This window comes from Amborella trichopoda, chromosome 2 (assembly GCF_054954075.1).
Source record: "Amborella trichopoda isolate Santa Cruz 75 chromosome 2, AtrichopodaSantaCruz75HAP2 v2.0, whole genome shotgun sequence".
NCBI classification, from domain to species: domain Eukaryota; kingdom Viridiplantae; phylum Streptophyta; class Magnoliopsida; order Amborellales; family Amborellaceae; genus Amborella; species Amborella trichopoda.
This window is the reverse complement of record NC_142337.1, coordinates 64,843,378-64,856,859: the sequence shown is the minus strand read 5'-3', so window position 1 is coordinate 64,856,859 and position 13,482 is coordinate 64,843,378. Positions and strand designations below refer to the sequence as shown.

Here is a 13,482-nt window from a genome sequence, read left to right as displayed (position 1 = left end):
CGCAAGGTGATGTTTGAATTCACCGCTTGCATGTAACACTAATTGCATGGAGAGAGAGAGAGCGCCTGTAAGTACGACCCCATAAAGCACGTGCACAGCGAGGTGTGATGTTTGAATTCCTTTATTTGTTGCGCCCACAAAAATGGATCCAGCCCAAGAATGTCACATCTAAAATCTGACAGCTTAAATATGTCACAAAGTTCGATAAAATTTGTTTTAAACTTTGAACGTGGTCAATAGAATAAATACATACACCCAATTTCATATCGAATGATTAAGGTTAATTGCAATTCTTTATACTAAAGGTAAATGGTCTCATTGTATAATTTTTCAAGCGAAGAAACCTTCTCTCTTGAAACAAGCAACACTAAGCTTCATGTTATCTGGGCAGAACCTCACACAACAGGCTGATCCTTCCAAAGCCGATTAGAGCCACGTAACGTAACCGGTTTTATCATTTCTGAGACGTGCATGCTGTTTCCAGGGTAAACATCGGAGGGCATTCTGCTTTTTAGTATATTGCCCCCCTCTCTCTCTCATAGGTAGAGGAAGGTGCTTCAAGTAGATATTTTTTCTTTTGACCATATTTCGATTTCAAAATGACATATAAGGACCGCTCCGTCAAGCAGTATACATACACCTTCAATCATGAAATATTGATTGCTTGTTAAACTCTATGATCAGATGAAAGTAGGATACTGTAAATTCAGCGGTCAAAGAGTTTCATAAAACACACACACTCTCTCTCCAATAAATAGAAGGGAGGGAATGATACAATAAAATTTCTACTGGTTCCATGTAAACAAAAATTTCTCTCAGTTCCAAGCAGGAAGAGTCAACCACCAACTTTCGGATGCAAGTGTGTTTTTTTTTTTGGGAGTTCATAAATGCAGGAACCGAACTCAGGACATCAAGTTCTGATGTACCACCACCTTGACCATCTAACCTTGAGCCTATTCCTTACTTTGAGATGCAAGGTTGCTTAAGTAATGGTGACTTGCATAAGTATCCATGTTTCGAGATTGGATAATGATCCAACTATCCACAGTCTTGGACAATCATCCTGCAAACATTTACCAAATTGATAGACTATCATAAGCAAGCATTTTTTTTTTTTGAGAGAAATCATAAGCAAGCATATTTGATACCTTAGCCTAACAAAACAATATCAATATACAAGAATTAATAAGTATTATAATCACTTGTGGGAGCAGAAGCACGTGAGACCCTACTGTAAGCTCAGCAATCAACAGATTCACGTTTACAGACAAGAACTTGGAACAACAATAAATTAAGAACTGAAAAGGAATTTTACATACCGTGATTACTTTGCTGAAGCCCGTGAAAGTAATTCTTGTATCTCTGAGCCAATCCAAACAAGCCAAGCGTGCCGCCTGTGTGAAGCATTACAACCTTTGCATTGTCATTTTCTCGAAGACTTTGACAGAAAGCAGTTGCATGCTGCCATGCAGCAAGCGTATAGACAGGGTCGACTAGAATGCCTGTTTGCCTTGCAATTTGTTGGCATGCCTCCAATTCTCCTTCTAATGTATTGCCAAACCTGCAAAAGTATTCACGCCGACAATTTTGAGAAATTTTTGAGATAATGCATTTTTCTCAAGACTTTTGATTTAATGCTGAATTGGTCCGGAGAGACAAATCAATACTGAAATCAAAGCTGGAGCCTTAAATCATTCACCCAGATAGTTTCTCAAGTAATGTGATTCATAATCTGTTAGTCCAACAGATAGAATCATGATCAGTCTGATTTTCAAACATCTTTAACAAATAATCAAAGCATCCCACCTGCAATAAGAACACTACTAGATTTCCTGTGCAGATGAATATTGGGAGCACCTCCCCAGCAATATCTTCCAGTTTTTATGATAAGACTTAAAGACTATGTGACAATCTTTTCTACTTCAGTGACGTAAATTCTTTTGTCCTTTAATTGACAAGAGGAAAGTACAAAAGGCATGTCGTAGATTCTTCTTATTCATCATCAACAAGCAAAAGAGGAACTTCGAAATCAAATAAGATACATACAAAACAGTTTCAAACTAAGAAATCAAATATGGTTTGGGACTGCTCTTCTCTGGAAAAAGTCAACGTAGTATGACACTTCCATAAATTGTACTGTATATAAAATTACAAAAACCACTCTTTTCTTTATTAAGTGTGACATACAAGAGCTTCCAAGGAGGGCAACACAACCTATTCTTTGCAAAGCATGCTGACGTCTTAAAAGAATTACAGAAGTTCAATCTCAATGAAGAGATATTGATGAATTATAGAAGGGAACGAACTATGTTACATGGCAAACAAAGGAGTCTACCACAAAAACCAACCAACGTAGATCCTCAATTCAGTGTTAGTCCATGCGTACTGTAGAATAATCCTGACTCATGGAACGAAGATCTCTATTCTCTTTCCTTTTTTCTTGATAAGCAACTGAACTCCCTCTTGCAGCAACCATCCAGCTAAATATGGAAGTACCATCCCAAGACATGTACCATACAGAAGTACGGACCTTAAAAGTATTCAAACTCGATTAGGACTTTTTCAGGCTTTTACAAATAGATCCAACTATTGATCCTTCGGCCATGTCACCTTCCTACTTGAATAAAGAATACTAACTACTGCTGGCTGCATCTTATATAGATACGAGATAGACGAACTTACCGAGACTCCTGGAGAAGTAATTAAATGCTATCAGATGTGCGAAAAAGAAATGACTAGCCCATAGATTCCAACCATAATTTGATCAAATGATGGGAGTTTTAGCAATTAGAATTACCTTTTAGATTCACACTAGATATCACGTTCATCCTAATACCACAATAGGTATCTAGATTCATAAGTAACAAAAGAATCATGAATATCATCCAAATAAAATTACTTGTAGACAATCCGTGCATTGCATGAGACGTTGAGAACAAAGGGATGAGGGGGAGAGGGAGAGATTGTGGAATCCTCTTTCTGTTTGAGTCTTGGGTTAGATTGAAATGATAAATATGGATGGAATCTCATATGAGAGATGGAATCTCATATGAGAGAGGGATAATGAGTCATTTTTTGTTGGATGTGATACAGATAAAGAGTTACCCAAGTGGAGAAAAATAATGGATAGTTGTGATTCCTTATAAACAAATCAAGGGCATTTATTGTCTTATGCAACGAGCAAAACAAGCATTTTAAGACAGAAAGTAGCACAGATACCTTCAACAAATCATGGATAAAGTTTTATCACAATTGATCACCATTCAACCTATGTTAGGAAACTTTAGCGCTTGGTAATTCGTATAACAGCAGAAAAAAGTCGTGAGAAAACTTCAGTAGTTTAATGCTTAATCAATGGTATTCACCACCTCCCAGAATTTGAGTCTAAGGAACCACATATTATGAGCAAGATAGAAGTTCAGAGGAATCACTGACTTCCTTGGAGAGATTCGTTCCACCCACTGTACGCAGTTAGAGCCTGCGCCGTTTGATGCATAGTCAATGTCCCAACCACAAAACCTCTTGAAGTCAGAAATCAAGCGGGCTTCTTGCTTTCTATATCCTTCAATAGTATTAGCCAACATTATTCCTGTTACTTCCCAAGGCAACCTGATCAAACATAGGCAGAGATTGTTAACAATCATCAGAAATTTCTAGTAGTTGAAACGTCAAAACAATGAGGCATGAGATTCTGAAAATTTAAACATAGTAAAATGAAACACGCATGAAGGATTAACCCATCCTTATGAGCTTGAGTAAAACTGTGACAATGAAAAAAGTTCATTTTAACTTGTAAAATATCATAATACAAGAGGATGTATGTAGTTGAAGATATGTACATACCCCAAACACAAGACCCCCAATGCTAATCCAACAGCAGTTGTCCCTGTGCCAGCATCTACAACAATTTTCAGAGAGTGACTCCGTCCAAATATTTGAGTTTGAGATAGATAATCCACAAGTCTCATGACACCTAACAAAAAATTCAGTCAATAACTTGAATTAATATAACCATGATATCATCAATATTATTTTGTTGACATTGGTTTTGCTGTTACTTCTTATCAAGTTCAAAAAAACATAAAAATATCTGTTAGATTGACTTATATTAACAGTTTGAACCCTGCCTGCACCAATACGTGACTTATATATGGCAGTGCACGAAGTCAAAATCGCCCAATACAATCCTATATCACTGGTTATGAGGTTTATAGCAGTCGTTATGTATCACAATGATGGCTGGTATATTGCTTTCTTGAAAGTTGACATAAACCTGTTTTACCTGATATTTCTCCAAAAAATGCCGGTTATATACATTATTAACTCATTATTTCTCCAAAAAATGCCTGTTATATACATTATTAACTCATTATTTCTTGAATATATTAATGAATACAAAATCTCCATTATGTCCATTATAAAACCGTTATAGCTGATATTTTTAAATATTTTCTGAGTATCACTCATCATTGATTTTAAAAATATTTATTATTTTCCTTCCCCGTTTTAAACCCCAATATATTAGCTGATACCTTTATAAATTGGTCCAGGCCGCACCCTATCCAAAACTTAATACAGGCATTCTGAAACATTGCTTGCTATTACTCTACTGAATTACACTAACAAATACATACTAGTTTGATCTCCTCACTCCGAGCAATCAGCTCAAGTTCAAGTTTTATAATGACTGCATGCAAATCTTGTGACTTATTGCCATTTAACCTTTGCAAATTCCTCTTTCTGGTTTTGCATTAAATGTAGTATTTTTTTCAAGTTATAAAAAAACACTAGGTTTGGTGGTTCGTATAACATTTGCATAAAGATTGCCAATTTGATTCTACATTACACGTGTTCACTGAGAGAATTTTGCTTTCGTTAGTAATGGCTGAGCAGTAATTAAGCATTGATGACACAGTCATGATTAAGACTGAATGGTACAAGCTACAAATTATGTAATCTGATCCTGTTCCACGGCAATTGTGATGTCAATACACACGAACTCCTAATAACCTATGGAAACTCATATAATGAGCGGTATGCCCTTATGCACACAGAATACATACACACAGATATGCCAATGCTAACTCTACAACTCTCTCTACCCAATGGATGACTTTTCTCCGGAAACACATGTACCCTAGACTGACAGGTAAGGTAAAACACAATTTGGAAAGGCATATGTTATAACTTATGCAGCATAAGTAGAGAATTTTGTTGTATATTCTTGTCTAATCTCAAACTCCTTAAATGAGGTCAGAGTCAAACAAACCAGACAACCTTTGACAGCCATATCTAAATGAACTATCAAGATTCATAAAGATTACCATAAAGAGTATTGACATTATTAGTTTTTTTTGAAGTTGAGCATTGACATTATTAGGTTTTGGCATTGTTTTATAGAAGTTCCCAAAGACTTTTAACAAGAAACAGAGTTTTAAAGCATAGTCCAAATCATGTTTGATAACTAACAAAGATCATCTAGTATCACCAACTTGACTATCCATAAATGTAAGGGAATCTTGGAAACTACAATATGAAAATGGTTTGATCATACTCTAAAGCTATTGAACTAAAAATGAAACTTCATGAGCTCATGAGCCGAATTATATGACTACACTAGGGTCAATATAGTTGATAAACATATAGATTTAAGAAGTTCACTTCAATATACAGTTTTCTTCCCAAGAAACATAAGAAATATCACTATACTGGGGTAGATTTAATTGAAACATGTAGATTTTATGAAGTTCAAAATGTCCATTGTATGTTTAAGATAGTGACTAACCTAGCAAGGCTATGGCATCTCCTGCACCTTCCTTCACTATAACAACCTTTCTTGTACTTCCTTTGGATGCAGATTGATGTCTGCTATCATTTCCCAGAGATGCAACATTCATTTGCCTAGAAGGAAGCAGTAAAGATGAATCCAGCATATCATCCAAGGAAACCACTGAGCCATGGCTGCCTGCAACTTTGTATGCGTGTCTATTTAGCATTTCTTCCCTATTTGCATAAAGTGACCTCGGTACATACGTAACGCCACCGTACATCCCTGATAGTAGGTTGTAACCTGTTTGAGTTTCCGGCTGTTCTCCCCGTAAAAGTAAATGACATCTTAGTCCTCTCTCAGCACATGAAACAGCTGTGCAAGGGACAAATCAGAGATTTAAGCATATTAGTCATGACCTTTTTATGCTTATTACCCAAAAATAGATAAGAATTTTTAACAGGAAATAATTAGAGCATAAATTCATAATAACTTCCATGCAGATATCCCTACCTAGAGCTGTTGCATGAGCACTTTGACATCCTCCACATGTAACCTACCAAATGTCCCAAAAATGAGTGACTGACTAGTACTGCCAATCTCATATATACGTGCTTCTGTATTTGATAGGCTTATTTTCAACATAAGCTTTGATTGTAGACAGTTTTTATGAGAACCAACTGGTTATCTAAATTAACCGATAGATAGAAGCTGGAAGCTAGTTTACCATTAAAACTAGCATATTCAACTCCCCAATAAAAAATAGCATATTCAATAATGTGAACTGCTACAAGGAGGTGGCAGAGATAAACCTATATCAACAATTTTACTCTTTCTATAGGAATAATTTCTCACCACATCAGTCACTCCATGGGCCTGTAGAAGTGGAAGTAGAGCATCTAGCTTCCTTGCCTTATTTCCATTGACAAATGGGTGTAACAAATCATCTCTTACCACAAAAAGATAATTCTCAGAATTCTTCACCCCTTGAAGGCCATCACCTAAAGATGGTTGAGTATTGTTGGAGAATGATAACTTGATACTTGATGCATCTTTATGCTCTCCTGTTAAATCAAAAAATGAGATCTGGTGGATCTTGGTATCTGGATGAAGCATCATCCATCTTCTGTTAAGCAACTCTGATAGTGTATTCTTATTGACCTGCTTTGAAATTAGCTGCTAGAGAAGTAATATTTGTTAACCACTGGGGCCACACAAGCAACTACAGTTAAAGAGGAAATGAGTACCAATACAGGAACTAACAAGTAACAACAGCATAGCAAGAAAACTTGAAATAAAAAATTAATGCACTACGGTAAGGGAAAGAGTGCAATAAACCACTGGACTATAGAGAAAAATGGACCATTGGGGTCATGACTCGTAATCTGATGAATGATGGTGGGAGAAGTGGATCCATGTCCTTTTCAGGTTGGTACCACCCTCTCCATCACTATTTATCGGTCATAGGACAGTGGTACCCCTTGGGCTACATTATTTCCATAATCTATTGGCAATGGGTTCACATTCTAATGCATGCAAGTCTAATGCATGCAAGACAATGCCAACCTCTGACATAGCAATCAATCATTTTAAAAATGCACAACTGAAAATAGAAAAGAGCGCATGATTTATTTGTAACTCAATTCTGTTGAGTTGTCAAGAAAAAGCCCAGAGATGTGATAAAGAAAGGAGGTAGATCCATGGCCAATGATGAAGGATGATGAAAATTTGAAATATGGTTTTTGATTTTTAACCACGTAGCTATAAGGCAATTGTAATCATTCCTTATCCAAAAAGTATCCATCTTTGAAACCCTCATATCCTCTTCTTGAAAATGGTTTTTACCATCTCTCAAGAGATGCTAATGAAGGCCTCTACTATGTTAGAAATTCATATCATATATTGCCCTAGGAGAGAGAGGCATGCTAGGTTAGGCCCTAAATTTACTCTTGCTCATGAGATTGTAGATATCCAGTACTTCCACAAATGATACTTTTTGAGATTCTTTACTAATAGTGGCAACGTAAATGAGACAAAAATTTATTTCCTTTCAATTTCAGCTATTCTCATGCCAAGCTAATAACAGAAACACATGCTTTTGTATTATTCATATGAGGTATTTCAAATTACCTTCTAAAATTTCACAGCCTCAACTTCCTATTGTCCTTTCTTTTTTTTTTTCTTTTTTTTTTAAAGTGATTGTTATTGTCTTCATGCTTATCTTGTGATTCTTCCAGAGAATTTATCAGGGATATTATATGGTTTGAATTAGAAATATGAGAAGATGCTTGAAGCTACAAATGTCACTCTCGATTCACTTGGAAAATCGCTACACAGGGAACCTATGTAATGTTGACGATCTCAAAAGAAATTTTTTTGTGTTTAGTCATTTCTGATAGAAATGCACCATTATTCTGTGTATTACTGCAAGGATAACCTAGGGCTAGCAGGAATTCAAATTACAGTGATGTTTCCATTTGCTACCAAAAAAAGAAAAGAAAAAAAGCAGATAATTCGGGAATAGACATGAAATCTCTGTGTTTAATGGTATTCACCACACTGTTGTATAAAGATATATATGTGATGGACTGATGGTTGAAACTACAGAGATCTCTCAATAATAAATTAAAGAATCTCTACTCACAAAAAAACATATCTTTCATGGCCTCAAAGGAACAATAAGCTGCATTTTCACCATTTCAGAAGGAAGAGAGAGAAGGTTAAAATACATTGAAGTTATAGTAAAATTTAGTGAATAATCCAACTATCACATGAAAAAAGGGCGATAATTTTAGGTAAGAACAAACAGGAGGAGGCAAAACCAGAAGTGGAAACCCTAGTTTCCAAACGATGGAGAACGAGGTTGAGAATCTAGAGTCTACCTGGGAGATGTTGCCATTATACTGCATGTTTCTTGTTTCTCCGAAATCTTCAGTTTTCTCGCCGAAATGTATGTCAGCTTCGTTTCACTGAAACAAAAAATGACGCGGGAATAGCCTCTTTTATTGCGAGAAATTTCAAAGACGGGGAGGAGACAGGAAAAAGTTTATATTGTACCCAGTTGTTTGAAATACGGATCGGTGGCCTGGATAGGGCACCAAAAAACACATCCGGATGGGTGGATTGACGATCCGAATCGAGAGTCGATTGGATTAAGCTGCGAAAAAAATATAAAAAATTTATTAAAATTTATTATAAATATTATTTTTAAGTAATCCAATAAAAAATCGAGGTACTATATTATTAATTTTTATTTTTTTTATCAATATATGAATATTGAGATATTTTTTCTCTATATGAACTTATTTTCCTCACAAAATATTCACAAGTCGTGTTCACTCTCTTGATCACCTAAAAGTTTGGGATTGCTCAGCCAATGTTCTCATCCCGCACCAAAATAGGACCAAACTACAATCCAAAACTGTTAAAACTATTTTTATCAGCTACTCAGACCATGGTAATAGGTATCGATTCTACAACCATGAAACAAGGGCGGTCAATGAGAGTCGCGATACTCACTTCTTCGACGAATAATTTCTTGGAGCAAGAATGAGACAGAAACATGCTGACTTCTTTGAGGAAGCAATAAACAAGGCTATGCTTCGAGAATCCGAATCTGAAACTTCCAATAGACTTGAGCTTGAAACAGAACCTTCTAAACAAAATGGCCTGAACTCGAACCAAAAAGAAGTAACCGAATCAGTAGACCTCCTCTGTACTTAGAACAATTTGTCTACTTGGGAGAACATATTGATAGAGTTGGGGAAGATTCAGATTCTGAATCTAATACTTATTCTAAAGCCTTTTCATATCCTGAAAAATGAATACTGGGTAGAAGCCATGAAAGATGAATATGCTTTCATTAACTAAAATCATGTATGGGAATTAGTATCTCTACCTTAGAAACGAAAAGCCATTGGCTGTAAGTGGATTTTCAAGAAAAAGTTGAACTCATAAGGGAAAATAAAAAAATACAAAGCTAGAATGGTTGCAAAGGGTTTTATCCAAAAAGAATGGATATATTATGAAGAGACATTTTCCCTTGTTGTCAAATTCCTATCTATCCGAATCTTTATAGCTATAACAACCCATTTTGATTTTGAGGTTTATCAGATGGATGTCCAAACATGGACTATAATAAATAATGATTTTTTTATAAGAACATTTTAATTTTTTTGACAAAAACCTTTTATTTTTTTTACAAAAAATATTTGTCGTATTACATTTCTTTTTGTTTTCAGCAATAACCCTTTTTTTGACAAAAATACTTGTTATATTATTATTTTTTTATAAGAAATTTTTTTTTTTACAATAACTTTTTATTAATTTTCATTTTTTTGACAAAAACCTTTTATTTTTTTGACAAAAAAAAGAAATTCGACAAGAAAAATAATTGATAAGAACCTTTCTTTTTTTTTATAAGAAACTTTTTATTTTATTGATAAGAAAAAAATTTGACAAAAAAAAAAATTGATAAAAAAAACCTTTCAAATTTGACAAAAAGCGAAATTGATAAAAAAACCTTTCATTTTTTTCTTATGACAAAAAATACTTGTATTATTATTTTTTTATAAGAACATTTGTTTTTTGACAAAAACTTTTTATTACTTTTTTTTTTTTGACAAAAAAATTTTATTTTTTTGACAAAAAAAAGAAATTTGTCAAGAAAAACAATTGATAAGAACCTTTCATTTTTTTATATAAGAAAATTTTTATTTTATTGATAAGAAATTTTTTTGACAAAATGTGAAATTGATAAAAAAAACCTTTTATTTTTTTTATAAGAAAAAAAATTTGACCTCAAAAAAATAAAATTGACAAGAAAAATATTTATAAGAAAAAAAATTGACCTCAAAAAACTAAAATTGACAAGAAAAAATAAAATTGATAAAAAAAATTTCACCTCAAAAAAATAAAATTGACAAGAAAAATATTTATAAGAAAAAAAGTTGTCCTCAAAAAAATAAAATTCACAAGAAAAATAATTGATAAATACAAAACTCACAAAAATTTGTACTTTTGGCATTGAAAAACCTTCTTATTGATCATCTCGGCCTTTATCGCTATCGTTGTGAAAAAAATTAAGATTTCAAGTCCTAAAGATAGTGTTTGTTATGACACATTATCTAGACCATCCATTTCACTTCAAAGAAAAAAAGTTTCCATAGATCCGCAAGATCTGTATTATTTTTTGAACTTCAAATTTCCTACTCAATGTTGAAAATTGATTTTAGAACCATCGTGAATATTTCCATTACACAAAGTGCTTTCCATATGAGAATTTGAGGTGAAACTTTACTTTGTTTTCAAAAGCCTCAGCCTTACTATTCCAACTTTATGGTTATTTTGAAGCTAAATCAAAAGATGGAAGAACATATTAAATTGTTCATCTCTTATGAAAACTTCAATAAATTTTATCATTTCCATAATATTTTTTTATTTTTAAATTATTATTTTTTATTTTTAAATTTGGTCCAAATGATTTGACATCTTTGCCCGTCTAATGCAGATAACTTGCTAGCGGCAGGAAACATGTGCAGGAACACCAATTCTTGTTTGAAGGCAAAAAAACTGTCGCCATTACTCTTGTTTGAAGGGAAAACAAAGAAAGAAACTTGTTTGAAGTGATTCAATGTATTATTCATTAAATACATGTATATATAGATTGAATCATTTAATTCACGAATAGCTGGATGGAAAAAAATCTCACATCCGGTTCTACCGTAGAGATGGGATTAAAGTACTGCCATCAACTATAACCCTAAAAGAACTAGTTTTCGTAAACAACATAGAAGAAGAATGAAGGGAGAAAAAAAAACTCATTTGAAGCATTATATCACAGGGATCTCATTTTCTGCAAATTTTCATATAAATTTCAAAAAAACTTGATGATAAAATATTAAAGGGCCAAAAGTCTTTTTTTTTTCTTAAAAAATACAAAAAAAAAGATATGGGCTTTGTTCATTAGAATAAATGGAAGTTCCTCTAGTACATGCAAACAGTTCTTACAGCACCGCAAAGCTGGAATGAAACCGAGAATGACTAACCCGATTCACCCCAAATCTTTATGTTATTTTTTCTTTATTATAAGCATCTAGATGACATATCCGAAAATGATTGACCCGATTCACCCCAAATCTTTATATTATTATTTTTTTATTATAAGCATCTAGATGATATATATATATATATATATGTATGTGTGTGTGAAATTTAAAGTCCATCCGAATCCTATTTTCTTCAAAATGATTAAATTTGTTAAGTCAGATATGAGCGAGCCACTTTTCTCTTTTTGCCATATTTCTTTGATATTAGTTGCCCAACCTACAATATGTGTATAGAACTGTTCACTCATATAACCATTTTTCAATAATCGAATTCAGTTGTTTCTCTCTTTCTTTCCTTACTTTTGTCATCACTAGGACAGGGAAAAAAAAGGGAGTGGCTGTCTAAAGGACTACAAGAAGGTGTCAACAAAGAAACTTTGGGACTTTTTGGAGTATCCTACCCTTTCTTTGTTACAGGCTCCTTCTCTCTTCCTCTGAAAGATTTTTTTGGACTCGAAGATTGGGGAAAACGTGCTTGGGAACTTGATTACTCCCCTGACGTCAAAGTCATTAGGTAATAAGGTGGTGTTCAAGCTAAGATCACCCGATGATGTCTCCATGGCCCTACGTAATCGTTTCTGTAGATTTAGAGGGTCTCTCCTCTCTCTTGATCGATGGAAGCCTTCAGATCACGCTTCATTTACTGATAAGAAGCTGGTTTGGATCCGATTGTGGGGTATTCCTTTACATGTTTAGAAACTAGAAACTATCAAAAGACTTGCCTCCAGCTGCGGGGTTTACCGCAATTTGGATTGGGACTCTTTCTTGGGGATAAACTATCGTTCTGTCCGTATTAAAATTTGGGTTGTGCCTAACCTTCCCCTTCTTGAGACGATTAAGCTTCTAGTAGATGATTCTTTTTTTCTTATCTCAGTGTCTCTGGACACTGCTGATGCGAATGTCCTTCAAAAGCATGACCCTCGTAAGACCTCCTTTGTGGCTCCCCCATCCCAGCAGGACAATGCTTGGCAGGTCGTTCCTAGCCGGAATAAATTGCCGCTTCATTTTATCACGAAGACCCCATATCTCATTGATGTTGTGAAAGATGCTTCATCCCGGCGTCGTAAGAGGAAAAATCTTAGGATGTTCTTAATTTCAAAATTGCAAAAAAATGGATCCCTATCTGGTCGTTTTCCAGCATGGACGAAAGGTTTTTCGGCAAACTTTCTACCCTCTCACCCGGAGTCCTCTGCGGTCTCACCTCCTGTAGCTGCACAGTCGGGCCCAAGTATATTTCCAGAAGATGCCGTTGCATGTGCGGAAGTTGATTCAAATCTCATTTCTGTCACCCCATATCTTCTGCGAGCGACCTTCTTCTCTTATGCAAAAACCATCATCGCCGTAGTACTTGGCCTCTGGAGAGGGAAAGCTTTTGCCTTTTCTCGGTGTGCAGGAGGCGAACGTTTGCGTGTCTTGGCTGCCTTAAACCGGGTCCTTCTTGTAGGTGTGATGTGTTACCTACTGACCATGTACCCCCTCCTCTATCGTCGTGAAGCCATTAAGGGCCAATCCCAGAAGCCTAAGCGTCACTTTGATCTGCTGCTTATTGACCCGATGGTCCTTGTGGATGTATCCTCCGATGAACAACACGATCAACTCTCTCCTGCT

The 13,482-nt window shown here is 34.8% G+C and overlaps 1 protein-coding gene across 9 annotated transcripts; it reads right to left on the bottom strand.

The window, feature by feature from the left end:
- Positions 1-682: 682 nt before the first annotated feature.
- Positions 683-8,782, bottom strand: LOC18430323 (Pyridoxal-5'-phosphate-dependent enzyme family protein). 9 transcript variants are annotated; one of them, XM_006840482.4, is made up of 8 exons: positions 8,650-8,782; positions 6,623-6,943; positions 6,281-6,323; positions 5,786-6,142; positions 3,844-3,973; positions 3,436-3,609; positions 1,320-1,561; positions 683-1,063 (listed from the first exon to the last, which is right to left on the bottom strand). In XM_006840482.4, exons 1-8 carry the CDS (start codon positions 8,674-8,676, stop codon positions 1,059-1,061), a joined length of 1,299 nt encoding a protein of 432 aa, XP_006840545.1. In that variant the 5' UTR covers positions 8,677-8,782; the 3' UTR covers positions 683-1,058. The 9 variants fall into 9 exon arrangements, with proteins under 9 accessions (XP_006840545.1, XP_088715597.1, XP_088715599.1 ...); XM_088859471.1 differs by having other exon boundaries at positions 6,623-6,831; XM_088859473.1 differs by having other exon boundaries at positions 6,623-6,831; positions 8,590-8,658.
- Positions 8,783-13,482: the final 4,700 nt, after the last annotated feature.

What these genes read in the sequence shown, in the direction of transcription:
- LOC18430323 (XM_006840482.4), bottom strand. Translation starts at nt 8,676, where the DNA reads ATGCAGTATAATGGCAACATCTCCCAG. An exon ending in AGATGCCATAGCCTTGCTAG is followed by an intron (nt 3,974 to 5,785) that starts GTTAGTCACTAT and finishes ATTTTTTGTTAG; the next exon opens with GTGTCATGAGACTTGTGGAT. An exon ending in GAACGAATCTCTCCAAGGAA is followed by an intron (nt 1,562 to 3,435) that starts GTCAGTGATTCC and finishes ATACTTTTGCAG; the next exon opens with GTTTGGCAATACATTAGAAG.